Source organism: Didymosphaeria variabile, assembly GCF_027946475.1.
Source record: "Didymosphaeria variabile strain IMI 356815 chromosome Unknown scaffold_10, whole genome shotgun sequence".
NCBI lineage: Eukaryota > Fungi > Ascomycota > Dothideomycetes > Pleosporales > Didymosphaeriaceae > Didymosphaeria > Didymosphaeria variabile.
This window is the reverse complement of record NW_026611629.1, coordinates 1262851-1281438: the sequence shown is the minus strand read 5'-3', so window position 1 is coordinate 1281438 and position 18588 is coordinate 1262851. Positions and strand designations below refer to the sequence as shown.

General features: G+C 52.8%; 6 protein-coding genes across 6 annotated transcripts; 1 reads left to right on the top strand and 5 right to left on the bottom strand.

The window, feature by feature from the left end:
* Positions 1-270: 270 nt before the first annotated feature.
* On the bottom strand, positions 271-2118 carry N0V89_012477 (uncharacterized protein; the record flags this gene model as incomplete). The annotated part of the gene is made up of 1 exon (XM_056221198.1): positions 271-2118. One exon carries the CDS (start codon positions 2116-2118, stop codon positions 271-273), a length of 1848 nt encoding a protein of 615 aa, XP_056065185.1.
* Positions 2119-2865: 747 nt separating this feature from the next.
* On the bottom strand, positions 2866-3644 carry N0V89_012476 (uncharacterized protein; the record flags this gene model as incomplete). Its single annotated transcript, XM_056221197.1, has 3 exons — positions 2866-3294; positions 3352-3547; positions 3601-3644. 3 exons carry the CDS (start codon positions 3642-3644, stop codon positions 2866-2868), a joined length of 669 nt encoding a protein of 222 aa, XP_056065184.1.
* Positions 3645-4917: 1273 nt separating this feature from the next.
* On the top strand, positions 4918-7693 carry N0V89_012475 (uncharacterized protein; the record flags this gene model as incomplete). Its single annotated transcript, XM_056221196.1, has 2 exons — positions 4918-5504; positions 5563-7693. 2 exons carry the CDS (start codon positions 4918-4920, stop codon positions 7691-7693), a joined length of 2718 nt encoding a protein of 905 aa, XP_056065183.1.
* Positions 7694-8579: 886 nt separating this feature from the next.
* On the bottom strand, positions 8580-9789 carry N0V89_012474 (uncharacterized protein; the record flags this gene model as incomplete). Its single annotated transcript, XM_056221195.1, has 3 exons — positions 8580-9042; positions 9103-9531; positions 9584-9789. 3 exons carry the CDS (start codon positions 9787-9789, stop codon positions 8580-8582), a joined length of 1098 nt encoding a protein of 365 aa, XP_056065182.1.
* Positions 9790-10921: 1132 nt separating this feature from the next.
* On the bottom strand, positions 10922-12875 carry N0V89_012473 (uncharacterized protein; the record flags this gene model as incomplete). The annotated part of the gene is made up of 3 exons (XM_056221194.1): positions 10922-12362; positions 12415-12508; positions 12674-12875. 3 exons carry the CDS (start codon positions 12873-12875, stop codon positions 10922-10924), a joined length of 1737 nt encoding a protein of 578 aa, XP_056065181.1.
* A 944-nt stretch (positions 12876-13819) lies between these two features.
* N0V89_012472 (uncharacterized protein) lies at positions 13820-14096 on the bottom strand (the record flags this gene model as incomplete). The annotated part of the gene is made up of 2 exons (XM_056221193.1): positions 13820-13828; positions 13881-14096. The coding sequence occupies 2 exons, from the start codon at positions 14094-14096 to the stop codon at positions 13820-13822; spliced, it is 225 nt and encodes a 74-aa protein (XP_056065180.1).
* Between the last annotated feature and the right edge of the window lie 4492 nt (positions 14097-18588).

Here is an 18588-nt window from a genome sequence, read left to right as displayed (position 1 = left end):
GAACTACGATTAAGAAAAACTAGTCTCGCTTATTAGAAAGCAGTACGTGCAACAAGCCTATACACATGAACATAGGAGATGCGGGTATCTCATAGTGAGCGATCCTATATCAGTATGTGTCCCTGCTCATTCCTCCTTCCCTTTCCTTCCCAAGACGCGCCAGCTCTGGCGAAACCTAAGCTGCGGGTCTGCGCTCCGATTACCAGAAGATGCGAAAAGAAATATAAACGCCGTACCAGAAGAAGAAACGCACAGATGGACTGTGGTGTTTTAAGAATTTGATGGACCTTGCTGGGTCGTGCCGGCGGTTTCTTCTCCGTTGGACTGGGCAACGCCTTCTGCTTGCGACGCATCGTCATGTCTTGCAGGATGATCCTTGCTTCTCCAACCCTCGCGGTTGTTGCTGGGCTTGTAGTCTTTCGCATGCATCTTCATAGCATCCCCCTTCCCGGCCATGAGTCCTTGGACCTGGTGTCTGAAATGCGGCTCCCTACTGTCCTGATCCTCGAGCCTCTCCAGATCTTCTATGTCGCTCGAGCTCATGCTACTGCTTCGGCTGATCTGTTTGTACACGATGTGATCGCCCTCAACCTTCTTGCGCTCGCGTTGTTCTTTCTTCATCTTATCCATCTTATCGGCGTCGGCCTGGCAGTCTAGCGTGAGGACATGCAGGCCAGGAAAGTTCGACTCGAAGAAAGACTTGAGCTGGGGAAGGAGTTGAGCGTTGGGGCGATAGGTTCCGGAGTCGTTGTCAATGATCAGCTCGTAATATGACGGGTCCTTGACAGGTTGGTCTTTTGGAGGGCCACCCGAGATTTCGTCGGGAGGATGTGATTCATTGTGGCCGCCTTCCTCGGGAGGTTTGTTCTGCGGATGCTTAAGCCGCCGGATGAAGAACTCGCCTGAAAAGGCAATGTAGGCGGCAACATCCGAGTGCATAGTATGCTTTGACAACATGTCGATGCCGAACTCCTTGCCGGTCTCGGTGAAGCGGAAAAGGCCGTCTAGTGTGAGAACATATGTGAAGATGCGCCCTCCTTGGTCGTGGTGTACAAGTTCCAGGAACTTCTGTGTGAATTCTTTGCAGGGTTCTGGGAAGGACTCGAATGCAGTCTCGCGATCGAAGTTGTAAACGCGGGTGTGTTGATGGTGCAATGCTTTCGAGAGAATATACCCACGGAAGCCTTTCGCAGTAAACATGGCCTTGACAAAGGGCTTGAACTCGACGTAGCGATGATACATCGCTTCGGGGGTCGGTCCGCGCAGCTGCATCTGGTTCGCCTGGAAGTTATAGCGCTCTGGCTTCTTCTTCTTCTTCTTCTTTTCGGACGCCGCACTGCTCGAACCTTCTTCGTTGGGTGACTTCTGCCCTAAGAGACGACCTAACAGCGGCGAGTAATGCCGTATCCAGTACTGCGGTCCCACGGTATAGACTCGGCCGCCATTTTCATCTTGGGTGCGGCCTAGTACTTCCACGCTCACGAACATCTCGCCGTGCATGTGCTCGGCTTTGTTGAAGCACACAGCCAAAGCGCGTAGCAAGTAGGCCCTCTTGCTTGCCATCCGCTTCTTGATCGGATAGGACTGCTCACGTATACCACTCCAGTCCTCGTTCAACGAGTCCACTACGACGTGCACATTGCCCAAGCGGTCGTCGTGATCTGCCGGATCTTCGTCGTATATACGGCACTTCAATCTGAAGCCCGACGCGGGGACATTGGCTATTATCCATTCTGCGTTCCAAACAGGGTCCGTCTCTTGGCGGATCGTTGGCGTGCGCCGTTGAAGCGGCGGGTCTTCCTTGTGGCGCGTCGGTAGCGAGGTGTGGAGTTCGGCGATAACGTAGGGGTCGGCGGAGAGGGTATTGATGTCGGCGAGAGGGAGGTTCGTTGCGCGGTGCAGTGTGATCTTGACGGTGTAGCCGGGCGGAGCGCGCGGTATAGGCGTATCATCGAAGCCACCGGCTGGCCCCTTCTTGCTCGAATCTGTCCGCGCCTTCTCCTTCAGTGGCGCCAGTGGGTTCTTCTCGTCCTGATTCTCCGATGTCCCAGGCGCATTGCCGTTAGGCGGTGCGCCATTGGCGGACCCGTTGTGCGGTGCATCCGTCTTCTCTGACATTGTTGCGCTGCAGCGGAGGAGGGTCGGAAGGGCTCGATAGAGACTATCCGGTACTTGCACTGCGATAAGATCGCGCAACAGTGCAGGCGTTGCTCAAGTGCGGCGCAGTGTCGTGAAGAGCCACAGGTGGCTGCGCAAGAAGCGAACGGGTGGAGGCAGCGTTCGAGTGCGGGCAAGCTGCAGAGGGCCAAAACAAGGCACAGCTGAGATGATCCCGAATCAAGCCGTGCCGAGGGTTCGGCTAGTACATGATAAGCATTGTCAAGCAACGGCCAAGCACGGGAAACGCGCGTGGCTGGAAGCGGACCATGGTCCGGTGTGGGCGCTCAGAAGTGGCAGCGGAGCCGCATGCGGCGCCGTTCAGTTGGCTGATTTGTTGGAGCGTATACAGACCCTGTAGGTGGCTGGCGAAACATCCAAGTTGAGGCTGAAAACGCCGGCACTTCACATCGGGATGACGTTTTATAGCACCGCCAACCCTGCTGTTGTATGGTGCGTCCTAGCTTACTGGGGGAGGCTGCTGTAAATCTCTGACAATCCGACGTCTAGCTTCATGATGATTGACAAAGTAGGACACTTCCGCCGGTCCATCCCTCCGTGGGATGACTGGGACTGCCTGTAACTGAGCTCTGATCATATAGCCTAGGGTAACTCAACGTCGTAGAATCATGCCCATATCTCACGATGGTATTGTGATTTTTACTGCGTGATTGACTTCATAGGCCCGGTTTCTTGCTCATCACTCTCCTACTTGTCCGTCGTGAAGCTGCCCTCGTACTTGTCATCATCATCATAAAGATCCTCATCATAAAGACCATCAGGATCATCATCCTCCTCATCATCCGACATCTCGGTGTCGGTATCATCATCCATGTCGGTATCCTCCTCCGTGTCTGATAGGGCTTGCTTCAGTGGGGCCTGGTTCATCAACAACCTCTCCCTGATTCTAAAATACTTCTGCTCATCAAACTCAAGCTTGTCCCACGCATTGACGGCTGACTTGTAAAGGTACCTCCACCTCAAGCCCTTGGTCTCTGTCTTGCCCACGCAATGGGTTGCCAGACACTCCAATCCGGGGGTGTCGATGAGTTGCTGGAAGCTGAAAACCGACAGCGACGTCGCGAAGCATGGATCGTCGTAAGCCCTCCCGCTGAAGGTAAGTTTCAAGAAGTTTGCCTGAAGCAACCGTTAGCACTGTCACAAGAGATTGAAGCGACAGCGGGATCTGCTCACGAGGTTTTTATAGCCCTTGACGAAGAACACGAAGTCGCCACCTTCGTCGAAGAAGCCAGTGATGCAGACGAGAGCAATGCGGTGGGACTTGTCGAGTAGACCGGAGATGTCTTCCTTGGAACGGTGATTGACAAGCGGGACAAGGCTCCACTCGTAGGCAAGCTTTTCGAAGAGCTTGTGCTTGGGGTCGCATCCACTATAGCAATCAGTGCCCTGCAGTCGAGGCAGAAGACTATGAAAGCCACTTACGTCCAGAAGATGATCTTCGACTTGGATTTGAGGAGCGCGTCCATGGTGCACTCAAGTCCATATGTTAGCGCGTCAGATCCCTTCACGGTAATGGTATCCTTGGTGATCTTGCTCACTGGCGCAGGCATATCGCCGTAGTCTTCGGGCCTTGTTATTGACATCGTCGCGTACAAAGGAGGCAGTACGTACGAGCAAGAGCTGCGTGCCTGGTGGAGGCTGCGCAGCGTTGGCGGAACTAAAGAGCGTGAGCGGGAAAGCGTTGCCACGGCGCCGGTATTGGTGCCTGAAGTGCGTCCAAGGAACAGTTGAAGACGGCGGCGGCGGCGTGAAGTGAGCGTTTCTGAGAGGGGAAGGCAGACGCTTGTTGACGAACAGTGAAGACTCCCCCCAACGCTTTGGGAAGGCACTGGCAGGCAACGTTCTCTCCGTTCCTGCTCTTGTCTGACAGCCGTGGCAGCGAGTAGTTCCACCAAAATATGCGAGTCGCCATGTCCTAGAAGAAGGAAAGCATCCCGCTACTGAAGACGCTGGATGTTGAAGCTCGGTACCAGCGTTCAGCGAGCTTTCCTTTGGTGGCCTAAGTGACCGATCGCCCTTCTGGGCTTCCAAACTTCTATGCCTACAAGTTCTTCTCCTGCGCATATTCTAGCCGTGCTTTGGGTTTCCTTCCTACAGTTTTCGAGGTATCGGCACAGCGCAGTGTTCGTTCGCCATTTCGCCATCTCTCGCTTTGGTGGGTTACAATTGAACCAGCTCTTCCAGTATTCAAGAATATACCACTTGCAATGCCGAGCCTATCTGCACGCTCTTCTGCGCAGAGTGATGTGTTGATGTTCCCATCCTTTCACCCAACTGGTGATTCACCTTCCGCAGTCCCCTCGCTTTGAAGACAGCGAAGGCAAGGGCAAAGTACCACTTTGACCAACGATCTTACTTCTTCTTCTGTGCAATTCCAATGGACAGCGCGATTTGGGCCTTCTTGGCTGACCGCGGTTGGCCTACGCGTCGCAGTTGGTCTTCGTTCTACCATCAGGCTGCCAATACGGCGGATGCCTCAATCAGTACCGATCGCACTCCGACTCCGACTGTAAGTTTCATGATACAGCGCTGTTTCAGAGCAAAGCGACGGCCGCGCGAGAAACGTGTTTTGTATGCAGGATTCAGGGACAACCTTGTGGGAGATCACGACCGCGAGGAGCGGAACTATCGTTTCGTCTACGCGTCGAGGACGAGGACATTTGGATCATCACAAAGACAAGGCTGACCATACTACATCAGGCCATCGTCGGGTTTGAGAGTGCGCGCCAAGTGACCAGGATGGGACCGTCCAAGTGGCTCGCGAAACGTAAACGGAGTCCGCCCCGACCTGTCAAAAACGGCGGGGACGGCGCATCTGCAACCCCTCTGCCGAACGATGAACAACTGTCATCACTTCCCAACATGCCGAAGGCTCTACCCGCTGTGGGGCTAGCAGCTTGCGCCCTGCAGCTCGTCGACTTTGCGACCAAGATCCTCATCAGTGGTCACGAGTTTTACCAACCGAGAGTTGGCTCAGGCGTCGACAATGCCCACCTTTTACGTGCGGTAACGCACGAGCTCTATCGACTAACCGAAGCGCTCAACAAGCGCAGGTCAAAGAAGATATACAACGAGAAAAGGAGTGGGAAGTTGGAAGATGCGACGCAGCTGCTGCTGAGGCTCAGCGAATCCACCCAAGAAGTCATAGTTCAATTGATTGACGGCCTCAACCAAGCGCAAGCGAAATGTGTAGGAGGCGAATCGACATGGACGAATCTCCGGGAGCCATTGATGACAGTATGGACCAAGGGGGCGATCACGACCCAGAAGAAGAAGCTGCAATTGCAGCGGAAAGAGATAGACATGGCGCTGCTGCGCGCATTGAAGTGTGTTGGAGCTCTCAACATGTGTTGTACTTGCATACGTGTACTGATTGATATTCAGGGCTTACATTGACCAATCATCCGAGAAAGGGCTTTCCATGATCAGCTTGGAACACACGCAAGCGTACCACCAGGAAGCATGGCAGCACGAGGCTATAGAAGCCATCAGCACCAACGATTGGAAGGCAAAAAACAAAAAGCACGTCGAGGAATTTGCGAAGCTCGTGGACAACTTGGTTCTCGCTGAAATTGAAGCGCGCTTTCGAGATCTGACCTTTGCGAACCTGCATTTTCCGGAACAGGATGACCGGTTGCACAGCATCAGCAAACCCAATGAAGACAGTTTCCAGTGGATATGGAACTCACGACAGCAAGGGAAAGGAAGTTTCCCAGTTTGGCTAGGAGACACGAGTGGCCAGAATGTCTTCTGGCTGACAGGTACGCGAAGTTCATACCACGAAGACGAACGTCAGCTGATTCGCGAGACAGGAAAGCCAGGCTCTGGCAAAAGCACGCTGATGAAATATCTCTTCCGAAACGAAGAACTATTTCCATTTCTAGAGCGATGGTCAGGCCACTCACCAGGTATACTGACGGGTTTCTTCCTGTGGAACTGCGGCACAGATCTGCAGAAGACCACCATGGGTCTACTGCGCACGCTACTCTACGAAGCTCTCCAGGACATGATATTCGGTCCTCTAGACGAAGATCCAAGCATCGTGCAACGCATTTTTGCGGAACGTTGGAAACAGTTCTCTTCGTACGGCGGCGGCATTCACAAGTTCAGCCTCTCCGAGCTGCGAACCGCGTTTGACCTTATGCTTTCCGACACGACTAAAAAGTTCCTGCTTATGATTGATGGCCTCGATGAATTGGACGATGACCCTACCAACGCGCTCACTGTTCTGATCAGTGCCTCCAACCGTGAGAATGTCAAAGTCTGCATATCCAGTCGTCCCTCGGTGATCTACCAAGCAACATTCAAGGACTGGCCTAGCTTGGAACTCAACAAATGGACGAGGAAGGGGATTCAGGACTACGTCTTGTATGCATTCGATCAGAATGACACCATGTTCAACATCCCTGCTGAAAAGTCAGACGGTACCGAGGAACGTGCCATCATCAACACACTCATTGATAAAGCATCGGGCGTATTCTTGTGGGCGTCTTTGGCTACCGAATTCCTGATTCAGAGCACCAAGGAGTCAGACGATGTCTCCACAATCAAATGGCGGGTCAATGCTCTACCACAAGAGCTTGAGGCATTGTTGATATACATGTTCGACAACCTCGACGCCCAGCATTTCGCCCAGGCCGCACGCCTCTTCCGTCTCGTAGATGCCCACGGGTACCCCTCTCTCCTTCCCCTCACCAGCGCCGTCGATACCGACACGCGGTCCGCTCTTGAAGCAGACACGCGCCCGCTGACGGTCGGCGAAGTCCTCACACGCACCGAAAAGATGCGCAACGTCCTCGTCTTCAAATGCAAAAATCTGGTCTCCATCTTCGAAGCTGTCCCCGCCGACTCGCCACGCACATCCGTTGAAGTCGCCAATTTCGCGCACTACAAAGTAAACTACGCGCACCGCTGTATCCGCGACTTCCTCCGCAGCTACGAGATGCGCTCGCGAATAGCAACAGCGACGAATTACGAGGCCTTCGTCGAGGACGAGTACTGGGCAAATGCGCACCTATGGTCGCTCAAGACGCTACAGCCCCGCGACGGAAAGCTACTGATCTGGGATACGCTCGCGGATTGCATCGAGCATGCGCTCCGCCTGGAAAGCAACGACGGACGCGTCCGCCTCACCTATCTCGACGAAGTCAATGCCACATTGGCGGAGCACCTCATCAACCCCGCGACTCCCGTCCAGAGCATGGATCTCCCGCCCGGCGCAATGGTGAACTCTTTCGGCGACATCTCCGTCTTACTAAATCTCGGAAATTACCTGACCATCAAGGCGCGTTCGGCGGACAAGAAGGACTTGAGACACGCGATAGAGTACGCCAAAGACGTGCGCAAGAGACTGGATGCAGGCGGCTTAGATATGTTCCTGGGTAAGAGAGGCAAGCTTAGGGAATCCTACGAGAAGGTTGACACGGATCTGGCGAGTTTGCTTGAGTATCATACGAAAAGCTCGTTGAAGCTGGGCAGCCCGAAGATCACGAGGGATATGCCGGAATGGGTGTAGGAAAAAATACGGACTGGTCAGATCGGAAGAGCATTTGCAGGCGTTTAAGCGGTGATACCAATTATCGATCGTTGATCTTCTGGGAGATGGCATTGCGTGAGGATTTGGAGGGTCAGTGGTCGGCACATATGGGTAGTTTGAGAGTAACCTTCTTGCATAAATTTGACGCCAATAAGCCTTACTTGTTCCTGGCATCCAGTTGTTGGTTCAGCGAGGTGTCTGGGAGTGTTGATTATGTAGTGAATCAATATCAATTTGAGATGTTGAATGCTCAGATGACTTGATGCCTTCGTCCGAGGTTCGGAGACAGGGAATCGGAGGAAGAAGTTATGAAGAAGTGAAGATCCGGTCTCGAGTCGGTCGTGCGAGTAGCAGCAGTACCCTCTAAAGCGGAAACTCTGTTTCGTGAGAGAGGCAGTGTACAACATATATCTTGGGGTAAATCACTCCACAACACCTCCGCACAGTCTCAACCTGGTACCATGTCGCCGACTCACGGATGTACCCGTTAGCCTGTTCTGCTTTCATGTTTCCTATTGAGTAATTGGTATGCTCGGCACGCTTTCCGAGTTGTCGTCGGATGTGGGCCGTCGGATCTACAGACAGGGGCAAGCGAATCTCCATCGTAATTGATCATCTTACGCCATATTAGTGTAACAGCCACAGCGGCAGCATGTATCTGAGCTTCATCTGAATGTGGTTGTCTTCGCCTACCACCCCATATGACCTGCCCTGCATCTGCAAACTCTAATATCGGATTTACGTAAGGTAGCGAAATTAGGATCTTTGATGAATACGAGTATATCGCGACCGTACACAGAAGTTATGAAGGGCAGTGAGAAATGTTGTAGATTATGTATGTATTGTATCGCTTCGTACCTGAGCTTTACCATCCGCCTCTCAGCATTGTCGTGGACTTTGTACTCCGCTCATCCCCATCACGGACACTATTCACCTCAACCTGCACCGCAACCGTCCTCACGATGCCATCCTCAGGCACCCTGAAGTTTATCCCACTATCACTGCTGCTGCTCGAATGCACGCTTGCATTTCCCGAACGCGCCGCTTCTGGGGTTTTGGCATCGCGTTTGTGATCAGGTAAAGGGTCTTCCCGGACCGTCGACGTGATGTGGCTTTTGAAGTTCTTGCTGCCGCCGAGTGTGGTTCCCCGGAAGGTGCCGGTTTTTGTGGAGGGTAATTCGGTGCCTTGGGAGGGGTTGGATGAGGAGTCGTGCTCGTGGGGTTTGTCGGTGCGGTCGCGCTTGCGGACGACCTTGGAGATAAGGTCGGACATGCAGAGCTCGATGTTGAGCTTGACGATGTAGGATAGGGGGTGGAATTGGACGTAGCTATTCTCGCGTTAGCATTCTCCTCCCAATGGATGACCAAGCTCTGAAAAGACAGCTTACACCAGGTCATTCGGCAAGCTCATCATCCCGATGATCAAGAGATCCATGCTGATGCTGATAGTGCTGATCCCTACGTTAAACCGCCACAGCTCCTCATATTTCTTCAATCCCGCATCTACAAGCCGCACTTTTACCAGGTAGAGGAAGTAGGCGTTGAGTCCGGCGTCGATGATCAGGTAGATGACTTTTTCGACGCGATCCCAGATATTGTTGAGCTTGACCCATGTTGGAGAAACGTTCATGCGGGCTGGAATCCAGATGCAGTACACACTGATGTTCAAAAGCAGGATGCCTAGGAAAAGGCCGAGTCTGAGGCGGCGTCCGTCGCTGCGGGAAGGCAGGATCAGGGAGATACGATTTGCGATGATTTGCAACAGGAGCTGAAGTTGGATTGACCAGAGGGTGACTTGGACGAAGAAGTACCAGAGCCTAGGTTGTTGGTTAGGCGTAGGTGAAAGAGGATCTCGACCGGAATACTGACGTGGATGGAAGATCTCCACGAACCCATAGCCAACTCAAAATAGCCATAGCAAGGCACACAACAATTTCAACCCATATCATGAAGACATAAGGACTGAACTTGTTGTGTTTCCTGCGTAGAACGGACAACGTTTGCTTTCCAGCCTTGCTGATAGTGAGCGTCGCGAATCCGAGAGTGAAGCCAAAGCAAATGGTGGGGACATCCATCAGCGAGGCTCTAATGTGGGCCGACATGGTGAAAACGAAGGTACAGGATCTGCCCCGTCCTGTTCGAAGTGAACAATGACAGGATGGAGCTGGAATCAAGTCTTAGTCAAAGCAGAAGACGAGATCCTTATACTCTCGACAGATGAACATGGACTCCTGGACCCTCACAGGCCGAATCCATGGTACACTCCATGATCGACTACACCGTCTATGAAGATTTCGTCTAGTTTGCGGTGCAGGTACCTGCCAAAATAAGGCGTATGGTATTTCCGCTTCCCCATGCTACGACCTCCTTTCCTTGATGGTGTCAAAAGGGTTTAAAGCATGACCACAGTCTCGTGTATGCAGCTGAGTTACTCGGATGGCTCCGTGAGAATCTACTAAGGGAGCGACGGATCCACGCAAGGTTTTGCTAATCGGTGGGGAGATTGAAGCACAAGCGAATGGCAATGGGTATAGCGAGTCATAGGCTGAGGCGTCCCGTATACCTTACGGGACTTGTTGCTGGCCTCGGGCCGAATCCGTGCTACTACTGAACGTTTGACAGCACAGTTACAGCGGTGTGGTTTCACAGGTGCCATATCTGACACCAAATGACCGCAATAGCCGCATGTGATTGGATGTCTGGTATCTCGTCGCTCAAATTCTCATCTGTTGATACGTCGAGAATGATGTAGGTTTGGGGAGATCGCATGTTCTCCTAGCTAGTCGGAGCATCGAAGAAACGATGTTCGACCCGTCGCTCTTGAGGGCCTTTCACAAGTCGTATCTTCTAGGTCATACAAGTTTCCCAGAAGTAGAGTCGTAGACTCTAATACAGCACGTCCGCTTTACGAGAGGGAAATATCATTGCAACGGCCCGTTCTTCAACGCTAGGCCAGTTGGCTTGTCATGTCTCCCCTTAAGCCGTTCGGCGACTTGGAGAAAGTTGATGAGCGGTCCCCTTTTTGTCAGATGCCGCTGAGTCGACAGTCAAATATCACCAAGAGTAGGCATGTGAAGCGAGCTTTCGTCGCTACCGTGACTTTGACCATGTCAGCTTCCCGCGGAGACGGAAAGTGTATGCATTGGATATTCTGGGGTAACACGCAATGAAACGACGTGCCCCATGTGTCTAGAAAACCTTCGGGATCTACGTTCGACCCGGTGGAGGGTCATCCCACGTTCCGTTTGGCCACCAAGTGCCTGCCCGTGTAAAATCGCTGTACGTAATTCCACCGAATGGCTGATAATTCACAAATCCAAATCTAAAGTACTCGGGATGGTCAAGTGCCTGTCTCGTCCAAGTGAAATTGTTGTCGCCGTCTTTGTGGAAGCCACGGAAGCGCTCGACATCGTTGACTAATACGCTGACGCCTTCATACCCGCGCGCCAAACCTTCCCATGCGAAGGTGATGCTCGTAGAGTTGATGACAGGTTCTAAGATTGAGACTAGGCCAGTGCCCAGCTGCGCGTCGCCTCTCAGGGCTGCTGCGGTTTGCAAGATGGATGCGAAACCCCAGCGCGCAACTCCATTAATAAAGAGCCCAACAAGAAGGCCCTGGCAAAGCAGGCTAATGCGCGTTTGTGTAGCTGTTCCAGGTAGCAAGAGGAGCCCGAGGATATAGTGGTGTATCCGCAAGTTCTCCGACGGTACTGCTAAGAGTATAAGCAAGCAAAAAGCGAGGACTGCATAGATGCCCAGGTATCGCGGTAATCGACCCTCGACCCTGAAGCACCAAGCTTGGTAAAGAACTACAGCAACCAGTATCAAGATTATGATCACCAGTGCTGTGATGGCACCAGGTTGTTGCTTGAGATCATGCCCTGTGAGGCGCGAAATAGGGATCATGTCCAAAGTGAGACTGTTCAACGCTCCCACCCATAGAGCGCCAACCCACAGGACAGTCTTCTCGTATTGCGCGTTGAGATGCGTGAGAGTTTTGCGAACGCTGACTTGGTAGATGATGACAGCAATGAAAGCAGCTGGAAGGAAGTTTGCAAGAGCCGTGGATCCTAGAGACGGGTAGTCTGAGTACGACGGAGGATCAGAGGCCATGGCAACCTGCCAAAAAGTGATGACGAATACGGGGCCAAAGAAAGTAAGAGGATGTGTAGTGAAGAGTGAGAACACTGCTGTAAAGATAGTAGACAACGTGAGAAGGTCCCACCTGGGATCTCGGCATTTCGCTGAATCGCTCAGGATTTGCGCGCTCTGGTTGAAGTCAAATGACATGGGGAACGAAGAGTTGAACCCTACACTTGTAAGTCCATTCTGCGAATGAGAGCCATAAGTTGTCTTTTCTCCGAGCAAATTGACCACCCCGCAGCCTCCCGAGGTGTCTGTCAAAACGCCGGCCTGAATCGCAGCTCCGCAGATGAACGAGTCGCCACGATATACCAGCTCGTTGCCTTCTGATTCTTCTGGTGCACCACCGACAATGAGAGGACGGTATACGATCGATGCGTCGCCAATCGCGTATGGATTCAGTACTTGGACACCGGCGCAATCGGCGGGACACGAAAACGCGAAACTTGAATCGTCGAAGGGGAGGCAATTTACGCCCTCGAGGCCACAGCTTTGAGCACCAGGCCTGCACAATACCCGTTAGCCTTGTTTGAGGCGCAGGTCTCATTCGAACTTACCAGAGTCTAGCTGTACATGAAAGCCGGACGGGAGCACCAAGACCTCCATTGTCTCTAGGAAGACTGTCCTTGCTGAGTATGACGCCGAATATTACTAGCCATAGCATAAATGCGCATACAAAGATGCAGAACCGCGCAATTGTAGGAAGGCGCGCAAAGTGGCGGATATGGAATGTTTGTATGCGCTCGAATATCGGTGCGATGCGATTGGGCTTTGGAGATTCTGGCCCGCGAAACCACTGAGCAATCTTGCGCGTACGAGAAGCGATCGGCGCTGGGATTTTGCTCTTGACTTTCTTCCAGTTGGGGGAATCCTGCCACCGCTTGGAGTCGCGACCACTATGGTTCTGCGCCGTCCGAGAGAAATTGGAGTCTGAAGAGTTCATCTCTATATCGGCGTGTGGCTCTTTCGAAGAGTGCGTATGCGGCGGAACGCTCGCAGGCTCGATGTCTAGCACCATGGTGGGCCTTGGGAGGGGTTTATTCTCGAGAGACTATGGAGTACCGCTGCGACTGTCGGTCGTTCGCGATTGAGGAATACGGAGCCGACATAGCAATGGGAGTGTAAGATGCTAAGTGGGGAGTGTGAAGGTTAAAGAGCGTGAAAGTGCATGGTAGATATCACTGCGGATGACACCTCGATGTTTCGACTTGCGCGTCCTGGCGCCAAGGGTGTCCACGTGATGCTCCAAGGAAGGAGCCACAGGCGATACTCGGGGCCAGACGACATCCATTTCTACGAAAACTCACGACTATGGAGTCTCTTACTAGGGCTCCATTCTCCGGCGAAATCCCATACAAAGAGCAAGTGACTGCCATAGTGAGTCGTCCTGATGTGGGTGGTCATCCTGCTGACTCTTTTTGGCATCGATAGGCCGCGTGGCAGGCCAGATAGCGCACCTTGGCTGCGAGACCTTGCAACGGATGGGAACGATGCAAGCCACATCTCGCACTTTCCGCATCGGATGTGAAAGCGCTTCTGACAGGCATAGAAAGCGAGAGACTATCGAAGTGATGCATCAAGAGGCGAGAATACGGACGCATATTCGCCAAGCGACTGCTGAGCACCCTTTCAGCTCATGCAGGTAAGATATCACGAAAAAAGAGCATGGGGGCAAGCATATCGAGATCAGTGGATGGGTATTATTAGGTAAACCGAGCCACATAGGGCTTCTATCTACAAGTCCTGTAATTCCTACTCTCACGGAGCCGCGAACCGGCGAGGTTCACGATGCATCCAGAGCGCCCGAAACGGAGGATTACGCCAGAAAATGCTCAAGGTCCCATACCAAACAAGGTCGATCTATCAACATGCCGGGCAAGGTCGCTAATTAGAAGTCGGAAGCCGAGCTCGAGGTGGTTATTGTCGTGTGTCGCGTGTTGGTGGAAGCAGTGATGAAACTGTTTAGATCATCTGGAGCGGTGTTAGGGATGAATCAGCAGGGGCGAGTGATGGCTAAGCTTACCAAAGCAGCGGCACCAGCACCGAGGAGGACAGCCATGGCAGGGCCGTTAGCGATGCCAGCACCCTCGAAAGGAGCGGTGCTGGAGGGGGCAGCAGAGCCGGAGGCAGAGGCAGTTCCGGAGGGAGCAGCAGTGCCGGTGGCGGAGGTGCCGTTGGAGTAGGTGTACTGGGCCGAGGCGGCGGCGGCGAAGGCAGCGATGATGATGGAGAACTGCATGTTGAAGGTGTTGGTTGTTTGGGTTTTGGTGGTTTGGGTAATTAAGTAGTGTTGGGTGAACGAAAGTACTGGTTGATACTGAGCGACAGTGGTAGACTTGTGTTTATAGCTGAGACTGGCGATAGATAAGAAGGCTGCGAGCTTCCAGCTCTTTCTTATACGGGAGCTCGCCACGCGCACGCACCGCCGGGTGAAGACCCGCTTATCTGGACAGCCCCCAACATTCACCCAAACAGAGACCCAACCACTTTCCTGTTTCCCTGCACATTAGCGATGGTGCGACTAAGCCAGGACCCGCGGTATCCACAAGCACCGGACACCCAACCACTCGTGTGCGCTCTGGCTCCAAGATGGCCACGCAAAGCGGTGGAGCCGTAGCCTGGCTGAGAGCTGCTGCCAGGGCGACGGCCAAAAGCGAGCAATCCGGTCACGCTCAGCACACCCACACGACACCCACATCATGCGCGTCCCAGCCACAGTCGAGCCACACACCCTCGTCGCCGTGTCCGGTGATTCGTGCGAATCTCGGTTGCATGCCTCCCAGGATGAGAAAATAGACCAGCAGTGGCTCCTCCTACGTCACCCCCAGCACTGGTGCGATAAGAAATTTATCGATAACCCCGGTCTAGAGTGGCCGGCCAGGGCGGAGAGTTTACTGGTATGTTGTTGAGCGCCCTCGCCGCCGCACTCGAAAGCCTTGGCTGGCGGCCGGACCGGCACTCGGAGTACAACCCTCTACCCCAAACAGGATTGTGCACCATTTGTCTCACGGCGGAATGCATGGCTTTCGACGGTTCGTGGCGTCCTGACCACTCACTGGCCGCCGACTGTTCCAGTCCTCCTCCTGGACGAGGCTCCGCTTTTCACACCGGCTGTTTTCCCACGGGGAGGCATTTTCAATAATTGACGCGTATGCAAGTTGATTCTTTCATTAAGCGCCCAGAGTGATCGCCAGGGGAGCTGCCAAGGCGGGAGCTATTGCAATTTGAACAGCGATCGCATCATCCGCTCATCTCGGTCTTCATTGGCGGGATGCCTTCCAACGCTCGCCGGCGAAGCTCGAGCAAACGGTAGGCTTGCCCTTGCTCCGTACAAGAGACCGGGCAACTGCTTCACTGTGTCCCAAATGAGGCTCGCTCCACGATTTGATGTCTTTTGGTTTGCGATAAATTTAGGAAGACCAAGAGACGGAAGTTTAATGGATGTTTCAGTTCGGCCGCGCTCGGCGGGAGCCTCACGAAGCTTCGCGAAACCGGGATTCAACATCTCGAATGACGCTCCTCCCGACAGAAAATAGTCGCCATTTTCCAAGACCAAGTTTCCCCATGATTACACGGCACGCGATCTCCGGGGGCGTACAGTAGGACAGCTTCCCGCATTCTGGACATTTTACTGCGAGGTCAATATCGAGCCGTTGCCAATTTCTCAGCCGACACTGGAACACCGATCAGTCTTGCGGTCGCCCAATAGAATTCGTCTAGTTGTTGTCTTTGTAGATGGGATCTAGCGTCCGCATACTGACAAAGAGTCTGCTCTAGTTCCGCGTTATCGCTCAGCACTTTCGCCTCCCCATCTCCCGTCCACTGACGCCCGGTTGTATTGCGGCTTGCCAAGAACGATTGCGCGATACCCTAAGCTTGCACACACGGCAGGACGAGACGCGCTCCGGCTGCTGGAGAAACACCACGTTGACGTACCACCCCAGGTTTCGTCCTCGCAACGCGCAGTACCATAAGGCACGGTGCCATGTTTTCTACCACATGGTCTACCCGAGGGACACTATGATGCAAGAACTAGTCTCCTCAAGGGCTAGAGGCCCGCAACGGCACGAAATACTGCTTTGACTGGCATGTTCCGTCTGCGCAGCAGGAAAATAGCCTCCCCAGGCTCAAGTACGCAGAAATACGGTGCACTGAACTTCAGTCCCCCATGGGAGAATTGCGTCAGTGTACATACTAAGCCTAAGCCGTACATTCGGTCACATCCATGTAGAGTAGGAACAATGCCGCCTGGCCAGGCTTCGCACGCTCCTGTCATGCGTGCTAACTGTAAGAGCATAATGCACGGAAGTACGGCAGAGGACAACGAAGTTCCAAGGAAATGTCCAAGTTTACCATGACCGTGGCGGTTGGTCACTCGTTTGGACATCTAATAAGCTTTCAATGTGGCTGACATTTCGGAAAGAAGCATCGTATTCTCAACTTAACTATGTCTGCATTGCAAGCCCAGCACAACAACGTGACACCGCCGCAAGGACGCTAAAATTGCTGAGAATCTCTCATCCCGCTTCATTACAGTACAGCCTCGTACACCGGTTGAACCAGACACATGCTGAGTTATTCTACACTAATTATGATGCAAAGAAAAACACACTCCGAATGTCGGTTCCAAAATACTCCAATCTCGAGCTTCTGGAAACAGACGATGGACTCATGCTCCCGTCTCTCATCTTCTCCGGGTCCAAGCCGTAACGACTGCGCCTAACTAGGCTATTTAACATCCAGATATACAGCAAAAGAACTCCCCGCGCTCCTCCTACCGGCCTATTTATCGCTTCGTATACACATGCAAATAGCACTGGCCCAGCTGCCACTCCGTGCCGCGCACCATCCTCGACAACGCCCACCTGAGCTTAATCAAGCTCACAAGTACAATCCCTTTGATACGAGACGCAAGACCCGATAAATCATGGACTCGCACATACTAGATACCGCTCTTACGTTATTCAAATTTAAGAGGTCACCAACCGGTTCCATGAGGGCCACACGTGAATATGTTTCGAGGGAGGTACACAAGAGCAACATCAGCAGAGCACGATTCATTACCCTGGGGGATATTCGCGGCAAACTAGACGTATACTCGCCGTCGAAGGATTCTAGCTCTCCATCTGCGACCGCCGTCCGTGCGAAGGCTTCTAGATTCGTCTTAGATTCGTCTGACGCGTCCGCCGCGTAGCCCCCTTTCACATCAACATATTCAGAGATCAGTCGGTGCGAACGGGAAGGCGCTGGGTTTCAGAGCATGGGCCCAACGCGTTCGCAGGCGTTCAGCACCAGGAGTGGCAGTAGAGCATCTGCTCGCTGGCCTAGGCAAATAGAGCCCAGTTTTTCCACTCCTTCCTGCACGGGGCTGCCGCAGTGCTGCTAGGGGTGGTCTGGCTTACGACGTCGATGAGGCGGTTTCGATGCGCAATCTGTGGGGTATATGTGTTAGAGGGGGATTGAGGTATTTGACTTGGAGCAGTTGATGTCGTCGCCGCATGCCCAGGGTAACTGGTCACAAATATTCTGGCTTCCAACTGGGCTTCCGCAAAGGCTCAAAGTCAATCGTCCAAGAAGGAAGTGATTTCTGCGCACCACTGGCGCCAGCTTGATCTGACCTGTCACGTGGCCGTGGCCAGGCCACAGTCCGGCTCACTGGGGGATGCTTAAACATCCTGCGGAAAAGCGACACGTGCGAAGTTCGCGGAACCTCTTATACCCGCAACATGTAGTACATGTCAACATCAAGCTCCTTCAGATACGTAGGTTGCATAGAAAACATGGAGAATAAAAGCGTCGCGTTCGGCTCCAAAGCCATAATGCTTCGATGATGATCGGAGAGCTAGAACAGTCAATCACGTTTAATGAAAAGCTTTCATCGTGTAATTCCTCACTCCCAGTTTCGCAAACTTCTCTCTAAAAGCATCCTGTTTTCCTTCATGTCATGCATGGACGTAAGTGTCTGCATTCCATATCGCCGACGTGAACGACTTGGTCACAGCTCTAGAGATGCTTCTGGGTGGGCCTGCTGCCACAGACATCTCCTCGAAGAGCAATATGGCTGTTGCTAGAAAAGCCCCTCCTGCTGAGTTTTCACCTCGATACAGGGTGGTTTGGGAAGTGGAGATTATTACTCATCGTGACGAGAGTCACAAGCCTAGTCATCAGAGTCCAACTGGCTAGAACAGACAACCACCACCCAATATCACTTCCGACGCAATATGCTTTCATTACAAAGACTATAGCACCACCACGCAAGGAGCCACAATTTTCACCTTACATAAGTAGTGCATTATTGATAGGGAAACATCATAATGTTACTATGACTATCTACCACACCTCCTTACAGATATCCTCCGTTGTGACAGAACCTTACAGATACTCTAGATGAGGGGAAGATGAGATAAATAATAAGAAGTAATGATAACGACAGAGGGAATATAACCTCAGCACGCGAACTCAGTCCATTGGTGGTGAGTGGCTGCTTCTTGTTGCACGTCGTGCATGTGTATTCGATCGAATTTAGTGATGTGAGAGCACTACGGAGGAAATATTACTTCCATCGTTGTTTCTGTTGCTGACTGCCACGCTGAAGTAGCTGGAAGCCAGGCCAGGAAGGGGTACGGTAGAGACGACAGACCCGGAAGACGGGAATAGATGTAATCGAGAGATTCATCGCTGACAATGTTGGCGGGCCAAGACGGAAACCGATAGGGGAGGAGCACCTGCAT